The sequence below is a fragment of the Gopherus evgoodei genome, chromosome 5 (genome assembly GCF_007399415.2).
Source record: "Gopherus evgoodei ecotype Sinaloan lineage chromosome 5, rGopEvg1_v1.p, whole genome shotgun sequence".
Classification (NCBI taxonomy): domain Eukaryota; kingdom Metazoa; phylum Chordata; order Testudines; family Testudinidae; genus Gopherus; species Gopherus evgoodei.
In genome coordinates, this window is record NC_044326.1 from 142,460,099 (window position 1) to 142,476,178 (window position 16,080).

Here is a 16,080-nt window from a genome sequence, read left to right on the forward strand (position 1 = left end):
GAGCTGCCAGTGGACCCATCCCTGCTCAGACCCAAAGATCTGAACCCCCAACCCACCCTATAGCCAAGGAGAAACGGCCTCTGCTCTGCTGAGGAAGGTGTCAGAAGAATTACTCAGCGCGCGCATTAAGAGTGAAGAATTATGTCTTCTGCGTGGGCCCTCTCCCTATGACTGCACAGGGGGCTGTCCATAAATTACCTAACGTGGTAGATAGAGCCTAAATTTTGCATGACAGTGATTGTTTCAGTGTTACAAAGCTTTACAAGGGGGCGAGTGGGTTTTGAAAATCACCAAAAAAAAGTATTATGTAATTTATGGACATCCCTCATTGCCTAGGGTGGGAGATGCCCAGCCGTGTCTCCTGGGTCAGAGGAGAAGAGGTTTGCTAGCCAGGCTGGCTCTAGTTATAGTGAAGCCTTTAGTGAAAATCCCCCAGGCTTCACTATAAGAAGAACCCCTCTATTTGAAGGGAGATGACAGTAAATGCCGAGAAGGGTGCAGAACTGGGACACAAAGGGGCATGACTAGCACACAGGGCTGGAGTCTAGTAAGGCTAACAGACTGCACAGGAGTAAGTTTCCTGTCCCAGTGAGATCCGTTAGGCTGTGGGATATTCTGTCCAGGGGTGTTCTGGGCACCCCATTGTTTGAAAGACAGATAACAATAGAAACAGGCTGCAGGAAGTGGCAAGCAGCAGATGATCTGAAAAGGCCTGTTCCATCTTTAACTTCTATGGGTCTAAAATGGCTTTTTCCTTGGCAACTTCCAGTGGAGTCAGTATTGCACAGGGCTCAGATATGTTCCGGTCAGTTCTTGGGCTGTGCTCTGCAGACGTGCAGCTGATGGTGTGCTGGGGGAGTGAGGTTTCCCCAGGAGGGGATTGCGCCTATGAAATGTTCCAGAACTACTGTGCTGGGGGAGCTGTGTATTGCATTAATAAAACAAAGCCCTCCCTTAAAAATACAATTTATATTGCAAAGTCAAGCATTTATGCAGCCTTAACTCAGTCGGTGCACTATGATATATGTGGTCACATTCAGACTTGACATTCTGCGTGGACCAGATTCAGCTTCTGATATAAACAGGCACAGCTACTGTTGAGGTCAACCAGAGGTGCAGCCCCTATGGGAGGTCTGAATTTGGTCCTGACACAATGCCAAACTGGTGATATTACCCTCATTTCACACACCCACTAAATGACCAATTGACATATTCTGTGTGACTCCTCCCCACCCTTACAACCCCACTGAGTTTGCCCCAGAAACATCTAAGGAAGTTTTTTTCTCGCTCTCTCTCTCTGTCAAATTCTGTTGTCAGTTACAATGTATAAATCCAAAGCAATATCCCAGAAGCCATTGGAAGCAGAAACTTGGCCTTGATATTTTACATTGAGTAGTTCCAACGGTGCAGCCCAGTGGCTTGTTACATACTTAATTCACATATGGAGTAGGCACCAACAGTGTAAACTCCTTCACACGCCCTTGCTGTAATTTCTTTTGTCAATCCTACCTAATCTATACCTTGAATCAGCAACTATCCCTGTGCCGAATGCTACCCATCTGAGTTTGGAGTATTTCACAACCACTTTGCACTTGTGACAGCAGCCGTCTTGACTGACACACCAGGAACCTCTAGAGCTAAAAGCAGGAGCTGGCACAGTTTGAACTAAGGAGCCAATGCTCTTTAGCTGGGGCTATAACAGATGCATATTCTCTCTGGATTGGCACAGACAGGGACCTATAACCCACACACACCAGTGAATTATATGCTCTCTGGCTCTGATTCAACCGAGTATTTAAGCACGTGCTTTACTTTTAAGTAATGAGGCTTAAGCATGTGATTAAGTGCTTTGCCAAATCGGGGTGTCTCTGCACTTGTGTAAGTGGTTCCAGACGGTGCAGGCAGGGGATGATCAAATACCTTGTTCCAAAATCTATAATCCAGGTTTGATCTTTTCCTACATACCAGGCCCTTGTTCAGGTATATTTTGTGATCTCACAGTATTAGAGTGACCAGATGTCCTGATTTTATAGGGACAGTCCCAATTTTTGGGTCTTTGTCTTATATAGGCTCCTATCACCTTCCCCCCCCCCGTCCTGATTTTTCACATTTGCTGTCTGGTCATCCTACACAGTATGCACCTGGGATGTCTGATATTGTACTGCATGGCCCTGAAGAGAACTATTGTGTCTCAAGGAAACTAAAGCCACTAACTGACTTGCAAAATTAAATTGTCAGGAGAAAGAAAGATTTGAAGTGTAGAGGAACCCTAATTAAACACTCAATTATCAGTTAATAGAATAAGTTATATTCTGCTGATAAAAATGAGGGCTGGGTTTGACAGTGAGTTTAGTATCTGCAAGAGAACAGAGTACCCAGCCCTGACTGTGCATTGTTTTAGCAATTAATTAATTTTCCCTGTTGCTGAAGGACATATTTGTCAAGGCCCATTGTAAGGAGGTGAGAGGACAGCATATGACTGGGGGAAAGGAGGGATAGAGAGAGCAGAACACACTGGAGGAGAGAAGATAAAAAGGGACACCTCCAGGATACAGACTATATAGTGCTGAAGCAGTTCAAACAGGAATTAATTCAGGGAAGGCCCATAGCCTGTGTGATGCAGGAGGTCAGACTAAATGATCACAGTAGTCCTTTTTGGCCGTAGAATATATGAATCATGACCATCCCTTGTCACAGTCATGCAGTGACATCCTGCAGTCCATGTTTCTGCCCATCAGTGGTGCTGCAGTCCCTGTAAGATGACCTGTGAGAACCATGCAAGAAGGTGAATGAAAACCTAATCAGCAGCAATGGGGTGTAGTAAGATGAGGCCCTGAAATATAAACTCTTGTGTCAGAGGCCTAGTCTGAGGCCTGAAGTCTGAACCTAAGTACTTCCAGGCACTGCTATGCAAAAGCTGGGCTGTAAGCCAGAGGCAGGCCTCACTCACAGAAATTGGCAAGAAGAGGGTTGTTAGAAGCAGGTGCGTTCACACATAAGGACTAATAAGAGGAACTTGTGCCACGATGGCACCTGGACAGCCCGATACAAGGCCACTCCATAGACATAACAAGGAACAGGCAAGTGCATCTTAAAGACAGGACAGATCTGTATGTCTGGAACAACATAATCAAAGGGGAGACAGCACCCTAATGAGCCAGTATGTCAGGAGGGATGAGTAATTTGTAACTGTATAAAAGTAGGTCCCGGAGTGCGTATCTTTGGCCAGCCTAGGGGGCAGTGGAAAGTCCAGCCACTAACAGAGCTGTGTCCATTGCCAGGGGGCACGTATTCGTAGTATGACCTGTAGAGCCTATAGGAAACTATTACTGTGCTTTGTTTGACAGTAAACCTGGCTCGGGTTCCTTCGTACCTTACTAGAGTCTGTGGTCTTTGGGGGTTCTCTCGGGGTTTGCTGGGTCAGCTATCTGCGCCGAGCCGGGGCAGCACACAGAGGGGAAAAAGCGTGCAGCTGACTGTTGTTATCATCATCGAGCAAGAGCAGAGCACCACAGTGGTAGTTACTAACAACATGGGGTAAAACTGAAAAAAGGAATAGGCTGAATACCAGCGAGCTCTATTGGTTGGATAAACAGTGTCGTATGGGACATGATGAAGCCTCATCCCTGGAATCATTCAGTACTAACCTGGACAGAGCACTTAGGAGCACATTATAGTAGGGAGTGGCCTTGCACCAGGATGGATGGGACAAACTAGTGAACTAACATGGCTTTGCCATCTCTTGCTTCTGAGACAAGGGGCCACTTCCTTAGCTGTTGTAAATGGTCACCACTCCATTGATCTCAGTGAGGCTTTGAAGAAGTGCATCTGAAGAAGTGAGGATTTTTACCCACGAAAGCTTATGCCCAAATAAATCTGTTAGTCTTTAAGGTGCCACCAGACCTCTTGTTTTAGGGGGGCTTTTCCAGTTGAGGATCTTCCTCTTTATGTTTAAGAACAGAAAATTTCTCACCCAATAATTTTCTTTTTGCTAGAAGCATCTCCCACAGTTTTGCTATGCATGAGCCACTCTCCTCTCTCTGCAGCTTCTGGACACAGTTTAAAACCGTAATGCAGCTTGTGCTGGCCACGCCCTCTTCTCCTGCTTGCTGCCAGATTAGTTATTCCAAAGCTGTGTGAAACACTAGTTGAGAAAATTATTTATAATCATAACATCTATATCAAACTCATTACCATGTTGAGCATTGGCCTGGTGTACATAGATACATAGGCCAAATAAAATGCTGACCCTTGACAGAAAGCCATCAAGAATGGGTAGAATTGTGGAAGATGCTGCTAGCAGAAAGGAAAACATTAGCTAAGAAATTTTCCATTCTGTGTCCCAGTGTCTCCCACAATTCTGCTACACCTGGGAAGTAGAGAGCTGTGATCAGGAGTAGTGAGGGACAAGAAAAGGTAAACAAAAGAAGAGATAGTTAAGTAGACCCACTCCTTAAGGATTGTCCAAAAGGCAAGGCCGTTACTGGAGCACTTTCTTGACTAAAGAGGTGTCTGTGGAGGACAGAAAGTCTTTGTAATGTTTGATAAAGGTGATAACCAACCACCATGTGACTGCTCTGCATTTCTCTGTGATGAAGGCCCATGCTCGCTTGGCCCATGAGGTGGCCCTAGATCTCAGATTCCTTCTAGAACAGCAGCTCCTGGCACTTTGTAAGCCTCAACAATGCATAATCTGACCTACCTAGGGACAGATAACCTTGAGACTCTGAGCCCTTGGCATTTTGGATTAAAGGAGAGGAACAGGGTACATGACCATGTGGATTCTGTGCACTTGAGGTAGAGCTTCAGTGCTCTAACATCTAAAGTGTGCCACATTTCTGGGATGGCTTTGGGCAGAAAGAAAGAAGGACATTTTCCTATGAGGTATGGAAAAGAGAGTTCACCTTGGGGAGAAATGACTGCAGAGTTCTCAGTGCTACCTTGTTATCATGGAACACACAATAGAGTTCCTGCATAGATAGGACTGTCAACTCTGGAATTCACCTAGCAGGCATGATGCTGACCAGAAAACAGGTTTTGATGGAGATGTAATGTTGACTCAGGATCATCACCTGACCTGGAGAGTGGTGCATCCTTTCAGAAGGAGACTTGAAGACACCTGATGTAGGATCTTGCCCACGGGGTGATCCCTGTGCATGACACCAGGAGGCCCAGTAGCTGAAGGCAGTGAGCTATGTTGGCTTGGTGCATGTATGCAGGATGAAGATGAGATACTGGATCCTCCAGAACCTGCTGAGTGAGAGGTAGGTCTTCACCAGTGAAGTGCCTATGTCCACTTCCAAGTGTGTTGTCAATGGGATCAAGGAACTTCTGATGTCTATCACAAAGCTGTGGGCTTGCAGGAGGTCCAGAATTTGCAATGTGGCATAGTGCGCCGCAGGCTGGATCGAAGCTCTGATTAGAATGTCATCCAGAAAGAGGTATATGCGAGTCCCCTGTGACCCTAACCCTGGCTATGACCAGCACTGGCATCTTTGTAAAGACCCTTGGGGCTGTTGAGATACCAAATGGGAGATTCGGTACCAGTAGTGCTCTGTGCCATAAACAAATCTCAGAAGCCTGCGAATGGGGTTGTGGAGATACATGTCCCACAGGTCCACTGAGGTTAGGCGATCCCCCTGATGCAGAGATGACACTGCCGAAGGGTCTTCGTCTGGAAATTTTGTTTTCTTCACCTGCTGAGCCTTCCGAAATGTAGCATGGCTCTGACTCCTCCTGTGTGCTTCCAAACGATGAAGAGGGTAGAGTAGAGCCCTGAGAACTTTTCTTCTGAGTGAACTCCTGCTGTCACTCCTGTGTCCAGGAGATAGGAGATTTCATTCCAGAGAAGTTTACAGTTGGTGGTATTGGTGCAGTAGGGGAAATAGATGAAGAAGGGGTGGGCTGGAGCCTGGAGCTCAGGAGAATATCCCTGCCTTACTATCTCTCTTTCTTACCCATTTGTCGGTGGTTGATATGAACCATTCTTCTGAGAAACAGGAAATACTGTATCCTAGATTTAGTTCTGGGCAGAGGTGTATCCACTCATTCTCAGGATGGGTTGCGGGACCCCCTCTGGGCTTTTCACTTGACGTATAGCTCCAGACTTTCCTTTGGCATATCTGCTATCATTCCTCTGTGAGGAAGAGGGATGGAAGGAGCATCTCTGCCTGAAGGCAGATTTTGTACTTGCTCCTGAAAGCACTCAGTAGAGAAGCGAGGGACTGCTTAGATTTAACAGCATTTTCTGCCACAATCTTATCTACATTTTTTTTCAAAGAGGAGAGATCCCTGTGAACTTGGAGGAATACACTGTGATAGGTTCCTCCCAGGGTGCCATCTGGAACTGGGGTACCACTGAGCCCCCCAAACCAGCACCTGGGCTCCCTCTTAGACTTGACTGCTTTGACAAGCTGCAAAGCCCTCTCCAGCCTGCACTTTCACCAGCATACCTACAGATAGGGACACACCCAGCTGCAGTTCCATGCAGGCTTTCTAACCAGCTCCTGCATGGGAAGGCTACAGCTAGGGCAACTACCAGCTCCTCAAGCACGCACACCCTCTGGAGTATAAACCCAACATTATACCGTCTTGCACTGCACAGGGAAGTGTACAGCATAAGCTCATAAAATTCACCCCCTCTCTCAATGTGGAAAGGAATATGCAACAGCCTTTTGCCCCTGAGTTATGATTCCCAAACACTGGTGTAGAAAAAGCAAAAACAAGTTTATAACTACAAAAGATTGATTTTAAGTGAGAAGTGATAGTAAACAGATCAAAGCAGATTACCTAGCAAATAAACAAAAAATGCAAACTAAGCGTAATATACTATATAGATTGGGTATGAATAGCAGATTCTCACCCTAAGAGATGGTACAAGCAGGCTGCAGATTCTGAAGGGGCAAGCTGCACTTGCTTACAGCTTAGACTCCCCTGGTGTTCCATTTACAGGCTAAAAATCCCTTTAGCCTGGGTCCAGCACTCCGCCCAGTTTAGTCTTTGTTCCTCAGGTGTTTCCAGGAGTCGTGTAGGGAGGGAAGAACCCCAGATGATGTCACTCCCCTGCCTTACATAGCTTTTGCATATGGCGGGAACCCTTTGTTTCAAAGCTTAGTTCCCAGACCAGTCTGTGGAAAAACATCGACATCCCAAGATGCAGTCTAGAGACATGGTCTCATCACATGTCCTTGTAGAATCATAGCAGCCATCACTCATAGGTTGTTTGGAGCATTCACAGGAAGGCTCCCAGATGGAAGATAAGCTTTTCCCAAGGCCTATTCTTTCTAATGGCTCATTGCCCTGAACAGGCCCTTCCCAACCGTCTAGACTGAAAACATCTTGTCTAGTGGTGTTACCTAGGTGTAACTACATTGAAATACAGATACATAGTCAATATTTATAACTTCAGATACAAAAATGATACATGCATACAAATAGGATAATCATATTCAGCAAATCATAATTTTTCCAATGACATCTTATGACTTATCTTTCATAAAATACATCATAATTATGCCATAATCATAGCATAATAATACAGGAATTCCTCACTTAAAGTCGTCCCGATTAACGTTGTTTCGATGTTAACTTGCTGATCAATTAGGGAACATGCTTGTTTAAAGTTGTGCAATGCTCCCTTCTAATGTCGTTTGGCAACTGCCTGTTTTGTCCACTGCTTGCAGGAAGAGCAGTCCGTTGCAGCTAGCTGATGGGTGTTGGAACCAGGGTGGACCAGCAGCCCCCTATCAGCTCCCTCTATCAGCTCCCCACTCCTCTAAATTCCCTGTGCAGCAGCTGTCCCTCTCCCCACTTCCATGTGCTGCTCCTGCCTTGGAGCTGCTCCCAGAGACTCCTGCTTGCTGTTTGGGGGGAGGGGAGAAAAGTGTCTCCCCCTGCTCCTGCACCCCGTTTACCCCATCTTCCGTAGAATGGGGGGACACACGACAGAGGGAGGGAGCTTCTAGGCAGTAGCTGCTGTTTCAGGTCTCAGCAAGCTGATTTAATTAACAAGAAAGTGTTCTTAAGCCTGAGGTCAGCTACTTAAAGGGGAAATGTGCATTTTTTCTCTCATACACAGGGTGTATGTCTCTGTCTGCACTCCCTCCTTTCCTGCTGCCTTGTAGAGTGTTGTGAGAGTTAACCCTTCAGGCCTCAGTCAATTGCTAATTCATTTAGCAGTGAGGGATTTCCTGGGAAATATCCCACCCGCTGACTCCTCTACCTGAACCAAGCTTCACAATCATCATCGCTATGTGCAAGTATTAAATTGTTCGTTTAAAACTTATACTGCATGTGTGTAGTCTTTTGTCTGGTGAAAAAAAAATGTCCCTGGAACCTAACCCCCTCATTTACATTAATTCTTATGGGGAAATTGGATTCACTTAACATTGTTCCACTTAAATTTGCATTTTTCAGGAACATAACTACAATGTTAAGTGAGGAGTTCCTGTATCACTGCGAAGAAGGGGTGCAGTGTCGCACACACAACTTGCTTGGAGTGTCTACCTTCCAGGGACGGAAACCATACATGACAACTGGCCACTGAGCTGGATGTCATGGCCCTGACTGAAAACATCATAGTGTCCATTGAAGCATTAATCAGAAATGCTGTTGCCGGGGAAATTTCTTGAGACTAGAGCAGAAGTCAGGGTAATCCCTGTCCTTCAGGGCCTGAGGTCTTCTAATCAAGACAGTGAAGCCCTCACAAAACATGTAGCTGTGAGAAATGCTCTGAGAGTAGCCATGGGTGCCTTGAAGACTCCTCCAAGGGTGGTCTCCACTTTCCTATCCATGTGGTCCTCAGGAAAGAATTCCTTTTCAGCGGTAATAACCACATCTCTTGCTAAAGATGCTACTATGACAGATTTTTTTTGGCTCTTTGAAGCTTGTAAAATTTAAGATCATGGCTGTTAAAGTGCTTACGCATCAGATTTAGTCTGCTCCTCTCTAATCACATCCTCAGAGGAGGCGTACTGGGGAATCACAGGCTCAGGAGAGGATTTGGAGAGAAGGAGCTTGTCCTCAGGAGCCTGCTCAGGTTGGATCTGTATTGTGAGCATAACCATTTTGCACATGGTCTCAGACTTCCCAGGTGAGAAAAAAAATATTGCTGCCAGCAGGATCCATGCTACAGCTTTGAACCACCTCCAAAAACTGCAGAGAGGGAGAGCAGCCAATAACAGAATGGTGGGAGACACTGGGCTATAGAAAAATACCTTGTTGGAAGAAAATGACAATGCACTTGGTAAGAACACATCCAAAATCTGCTCCACATTCATTGTGACAAGAGAATAGCAGAATGCCAGAGAAGATAAGATGTGTAGCGGGTGTGGCAAAGCTCCGACCTTGTCCCCGTGGGTCCCACACTTCCAGGTGGTTTATGCTAGCCACAGAGGCTCACTGCAACCCTCCACGTAGCCCTTCTCTCTCTAGGGCCAGGGTACAGTCTACTGAGCCCTTTCATCACAAGCCAGCAAGGAAGTTGGTGAGAGAACTCCCACAGTCTCTGTTGTCCATACGGCTTATTCAAGAACAGTTGAGCCTCCTGTCCTGACAGGGACCTATCTTCCCCTCAAAGAAGGTGTTTCTGTAGTGACAGGTCGGGGGGAACCTGTCCTCCACTCCAGGTTCTGGCCCAGGGACCCTAATGGCAGCAGCTGTTGGCAGCCGACCTTTCACTGTCACAGCCACTTCCCCACAGCTCCCCCGCTTCTCTCTCTTAATACCTTCTTCACTCTTACCTTAGGGCTCCCTTTCCTGTGGTTTGAGGGTGTCTTCGTTACCCAGCCCTTCAGCCACACTTTCTCTTCTCTGGCTCTCTTTGGGCTAACTGGAGCGAGCCCTTTTATAGTATCAGAGGGGCCTTAATTAGAGTCAGGTGTTCATTTTAGCTTAACAGCCTCACCTGACTCTTTGCAGCCTAATTGGAGTCAGGTGTCCACCCTAGCCTGGAGTAGCTCCTGCTCTGGTCAGTCAGGAAACAGAAAACACTCCCGTCATCAGGATATCTGCCTTCTACTACTCTTCCTGGCTACCAATAAGACTACTCTGCTGTACCCAACTGGCCTGGGTCTGTCACAAAGGAAATCCAGGGTTAGAATAGTATATATTAAAAGCACAAACAAAAGCTATAAACCCTCCTGCTTCAGGACATCAACCAGTCTCCAGCTAATGAAGCCCAGGAGGAAATGTTCCCTGGAAAGAGGCTAGCCCATATCTGTCCACTAGGGCTTCTTCCACAGAAGCCTCTGGTCACTATTGGAGACAGAATATGAGACTAGATGGATCTGGGCCTGGCAATTCCAATGTCCCTACAAAAAAACAACTTGAGTTGATTTGTGTAGATTACAGTTACTGTGCCTCTGTCTTCTGAGGAAGAGATACAAATAACCCTCTGAGATGCAGCCTTTAAAGCTTTAATTGAGTGGAAATAAACATGACACATTCATTTGGCTTTCGCTTTCTAGAAATTAATAGCACGTTTGCAGTGCAGTTCTACAAAAAAAGAGATTAAACAAAGCCCATTCTTCTCCTTCCTGGAATACTGCTTGTGTCTAATACACTGCCAAGCCTGAGGGTCAGCATTTAGGGCCAGATTTTCTAAACAGCTCAGTACTTAATGGCTCCCATCTAGGCACGTAAATGACATGACCAGATCTTCAAAAGGGCCCAGGCACCCAGCAGCTCCCATTGAGAAGGGTGGCCGCTTTGTTTACTGCCTACATGGGAGCTGAGCTCATTTGGAAGTCTGGCTCCCCCTGCCCTTCCCTCCATGCCCTGCTCTCACACGCACTGGCCTGTGTTCCTTCCCCCCACATCTTTCTCTTTCTCACTCATGTGTGCACACGCACATTTGCTAGCTTATGCCAAAACAAAGAGCCAGAACTGTGGGAAAAGGCAGCAGCTGGAAGTTTGCTGGCGGGATAATTTACCAGACCATTTCTTTTTTACACTTCGGTTGAGATACTCGTCTTGTAATAGCCTGATGGCCTAGCATGGGTTAATGACTGCATCCTCACTAGACACCTGTGATGTAGGGAAATATCATTGCCATACTAGAGATGTCCAAAATGAGGAACAGAGCAAGGTAGTGACTTGCCTCAGGTCACACAGGAAGTGTGCAGCAGAGCTGAGAACACACACAACCTGCTAAGAGCATGGGGTGGGGGGAAGAGATACCTAGGACATTTTGAATCCATTGAACCTCTCTGCCCCCCTCCTGGCTCCCAGTCTCCCACTGGATCCCAGCCCCAGATTCCTTGCCCAGCCAGTCCAATCCCCCACCCCGCCCACTAACTCCAAGGCCTAGTTTTCCTCTCCCCTTCCCCTCAAGCCCCAACTCCACCACCAAAGGCTCTGTCACAATCTCCTTCCCCCACCCCCATCACCTGCCCTGTAACCCTACGTGTCTTAAAATGTTCTGGTGCTGTAGCTCCCTTGTCTAGATAGTCCTCGCCAGCATCTGAGCATGCACTGAATGTCTGTGTGATAAGCAACACTGGATCAGCTGTTCTGACTCCAGTGGCCTGCTTGTTACATCCCTGCCACACTCTGATTTCCACCATCCTTGGTTACACCTGGCAAGGTGACCCCAACACCCCTATTTTCCCCAAACCATATGCTCTGCAATGTCCAGCCCTCTCCTGGACCAGTCAGAGGAATAATACGGTTTGTTTGCGCCTCTAAAGAGACTAGCTGCACAGCTTGCCACATTAAATTGGTGTTAACTATCGCTTCAGTTCAAACACAGCACTGGATTGGTTCAGATTAAAAGTAAAGCACATCTATTTAACAAAAGGAGGTGGGATTTAAAGTGAGTTCAGGTACAAAGGATAGAGTTAGAAATGTTGACAAGCAAATTAAAGTGAAAAACACTTTCTAGAGGCAAAGATTTAACAAAACAACAGTCTTGGTGCAAAGTAAGATTCTTACCACACTTCCTTCCAGCAAGATGGCTGACCACCACCTTGGTCAGGATCTCCCACCAAATTCAAAGTGTTCAGTTCCTTTGTATTTTTAGGTGAAAGATCCTTTGAGGTTCTTTGCCCCTCTCTTTAGAGTCCAGTGAACCATTGAAATGAATTATTTTGAAGGCTACCCCCTAGGGTTGCCAGGCATCCAGTTTTTGACCAGAACACTCGGTCAAAAAGGGACGCTGGTGACTCCAGTCAGCACTGCCAACGAGGCCGTTAAAAATCCGGTCAGCAGTGTTGCGGATCTAAGGCAGGCTAGTCCCTACCTGTTCTGTCACCACGCTGCACCCTGGAAGCAGACAGCAGGTTCAGGAACCGTGGCTAATGGGAGCTGGGTGGCACTGCCTGTGGGTGAGAGCAGCCTAGGAGCTGGACCTGCTGGCTGCTTCCAGGGTGCAGCACGGAGCCAGGACAGGCAGGGAGCCTGCCTTAGCCCTGCTGCACTGCTGACTGGGAGCTGCCTGAGGTAAGTCCGCCCCCCTGCCTCAACCCACAGCCCCCTCCCACACTCCAAATCCCTCAACCCCACCTCCAGCCTGGAGCCCCCTCCTGCACCCCAAGACCCCCAGCCCCACTCCAGAGCCCACACCCCCAGCCGGAGCTCTCACTCCCTCACTCAACCCAGCTCCCTGCCCCAGCAAAGAGCTCCCTCCCACACCCTGAACCCCTCATATCTGTCCCCACCCTGGAGCTTTCACCCCAAGTTAGAGCTCTCACCCCCTCCTGCATCTCAACCCCCTACCTCAGCCCAGTGAAAGTAAGTGAGGGTGGGGGAGCACAAGCCACCAAGGGACAGGGAATGTAGTGAATGGGGGTGGGGCCTCGGGGAAGGGGTGGGGCTACGGTGTTCAGTTTTGTGTGATTAGAAATTTGGCAACCCTACTACCCCTTATAGCTGGGTTTGGCAACCTTTCAGAAGTGGTGTGCCAAGTCTTCATTTATTCACTCTAATTTAAGGCTTCGCGTGCCAGCAATACATTTTAATGTTTTAGAAGGTCTCTTTCTGTAAGTCTATAATATATAACTAAACTATTGTTGTATGTAAAGTAAACAAGGTTTTTAAAATGTTTAAGAAGCTTCATTTAAAATTAAATTAAAATGCAGAGCTCCCCGGACCAGTGGCCAGGACCTGGGCAGTGTGAGTGCCACTGAAAATCAGCTCACGTGCCACCTTTGGCACACGTGCCATAGATTGCCTGCTCCTGCTCTATAGTAAAGTTCTTTCAAGCTGTGAGAAAGGCGATTCCCTGGTGTTTGCTAAAATCCAGATTGATTTGTTCCTGCAGTCTCCTCCCCGTGCCGTGATGCTGAGTGGTTATCTCCTCCCCTTGTTAGTTTGATGATTTTGTTTCCTCTTATGTAAATGGATTCCTGTGATACCTTGGAAGTGCCTTCAAGATAGCTGAACCACATTCCTTTGTCTAGGATGGGGTAATTTTAAAAACATAATTCCCAGTACGTCTGTAATTTTGAATTTGACCTCAATACCCGGACTTTGCAATAATATTAATGATCAGCACGTTATTAGATTTCTGTTGGTATCTTACACGATACCTTTTAGACACCGGTTATATCATTAATGAGTTGGGGTACACTGAACTGGTCAGACCAGCTGAAACTCCCTATCAGGGAGCCCCTTGCCCTCTTGCTTTGGGAGGCTGTTCGGATCACACATACCCAGTCCAGCTCTTGTCCCTTCATCATTCAAATCAGGCAGCTTCCTCCTCCTCACTGCCTGGGCACCAGCAGAGTGGCCACTGAGAGCACTGGAGAGTCAGGCTCCCTGCTCTCAGTTCCAGTTCTTGGAACTCAGCACAGCCCAGAGCAGCTGGAAGCTGCAATTGCTGAGAAAGTCCTTCTCAGCCCCCCGTGTCCCCAGGCTGGAGCATGCTCAGTGTGGACAGAATCTGAGAAGGTTTTAGATGGTAAACTCTAGCAAGTCTCTACTGAGCATGTGAAAACTGTAATTTTTCCAAGGCTTATAACTTGGCCAAATTTTCATGGGGCAAAAGGCACATACCTGACACAAAGGCCACTCCCCTGCCAAATTTAAAGCCCCTGTTCCAAAGCATAGAGGTGTTAGAGCCTCTCAATGAAAATGTCACCTGAGTTTTTTAATATGGGTAAAACAACACATTTTCCCCTATTTTGGTTCTTAGAAGCAGCTGAACCATTTTGGCTGAAATTTTCCAAATTAATTCACCCTGAGGCAGACACACAGTCTGGAAAATTTCAGCCCAAACAGTTCAAATTTGGCAAAGTCATGAGCAACTGAAAACAGTCTTACAATGGGAAGTGCTGGGCAACCTTAATTGGGTGGAGCTACCAAACCTGCTTATAATAGTATTAGAGACTCCTGGCACTGAAGAACTACTGAATGTAACTGGGTACAAACAAGAAGCAGGGAACCAGACATCACGTTGGAGTCACCTGTTTTAAGGGATTTCTCTCTTTTCAGGGCCTTCCATTGTGACTCCCCCTAAGGAAATCTGGAATGTCACTGGAGCAAAGATTTACCTGAGTTGTGAAGTCATGGGTATTCCAACCCCAGTGCTCACTTGGAACAAGGTCAGTGGCACGGGATCTGTTTTTCATGGGTAGTGTGGATTATGCCATGTTTATTTACTATAGTGCAATATTCTTCACCTCTTGGGGGAGATGGCAGAGGAGCAGAGAGAACTAGAGAAAGGCAATTTACAGCAAGCTCTGCACTGCTTTTAAAGTGGCAAGAAAGAAGGGCAGTCCCATTTGTGCAAGGATGAGAAAAATACTGAATGTGTTACCAAATCCAGCACCACCAGTGAACTGTAGCACTTTCAAAAGAATAGCTAAGACTGTTAGACAGCAATTGCAAGACAAAAGCTACAGCAAACCCACCAGCAGAAGAGCTTGTTTACAGTGAGTTTCTCTGGTCAATGCAAAAAAAAAAAAGAACATCTTTATTTCTCATTCCCACTCCCCAATCTGAATGTATTTAATTCCTCCCTCTGCCCCCCAAAAACAGTATTTTTTTCTTTTGCACTTTTGTTTGTGCTGATAAGAGAAACACAATTATGCTTTGCCATATTAAAGACTGGTATTAAGAGTAGCTAAAGAATGCTTCCAAATGATCTGTTTTATGCTTATACATGCCTGTGGCTTTGAAAACACTGGCCTTGTATGCCCAGGCCAGAGTCATAGTAATCCTGCAGTGTTTTTGTTGGAATGGCAATATACAAAAACCTGTAGGAGAACACTTCAACCTCCCTGGACACACAATAGCAGATTTAAAGGTGGCCATCCTGCAGCAAAAAAACTTCAGGACCACACTTCAAAGAGAAACTGCTGAGCTTCAGTTCATCTGCAAATTTGACACCATCCGCTCAGGATTAAACGAAGACCGTGAATGGCTTGCCAACTACAAAACCAGTTTCTCCTCCCTTGGTTTTCACACCTCAACTGCTAGAAGAGGGTGTCATCATCCCTGATTGAATTGACCTTGTTATCTCCAGACTGATTCTGGCCTGCATATTTATACCTGCCTCTGGAAATTTCCACCACGTGTCTGACGAAGTGGGTATTCACCCACGAAAACTTATGCTCCAATACATCTGTTAGTCTATCAGGTGCCACAACACTCTTTGTTGCTTTTTGCTTTCTTTTGTTAGCCTTGAGGTGATGCTGCTCCTGGGCTGTGTGGTTAGGTAACGCTGGTGGCCTGGGTTTGTTTTTTACTCTTAGTTCATAGCAAGGAAGGTGCACAGTCATCTTCAGCTCCAGAAACTGCATCGGAATTTGGCACTGGGACCTCATAGGAGCCTGAAGCCCAAAGTAAGGCAGGTTCCATACATTCACTTGTGTGCCTCCCACTTTGCTGCCTCTTTGGAAGTGATAGGATAGAGAGCAGACTTTGATTTGGTGTTAAATTTCAAACAGAATGTGCAGGTTAACATTTAAAAATAGTGCCATAGTGCTGACTCCATCACTTTTCAAGTTTTCTCAAACCCACAGGCTCTTGGGACCTCTGATGGTTTATAGCCCTTTACAATCAATTTAAAGAATGTATATTTAAAACATTTTAAGGGAAATTGTTCAAATAGTGACTCACCTAAATAATAGGGCCAACTAC

The 16,080-nt window shown here is 46.4% G+C and overlaps 1 protein-coding gene across 1 annotated transcript in view; it reads left to right on the top strand.

Moving 5' to 3' along the window:
* Nucleotides 1–16,080, top strand: part of IGFBP7 (insulin like growth factor binding protein 7) — a 76,940-nt gene that overhangs the window by 50,158 nt on the left and 10,702 nt on the right. Inside the window, exon 2 of the mRNA XM_030565095.1 lies at nt 14,431–14,540. Within this exon, the coding sequence (XP_030420955.1) occupies nt 14,431–14,540 (110 nt within the window). The remainder of the gene's footprint in view (nt 1–14,430; nt 14,541–16,080) is intronic.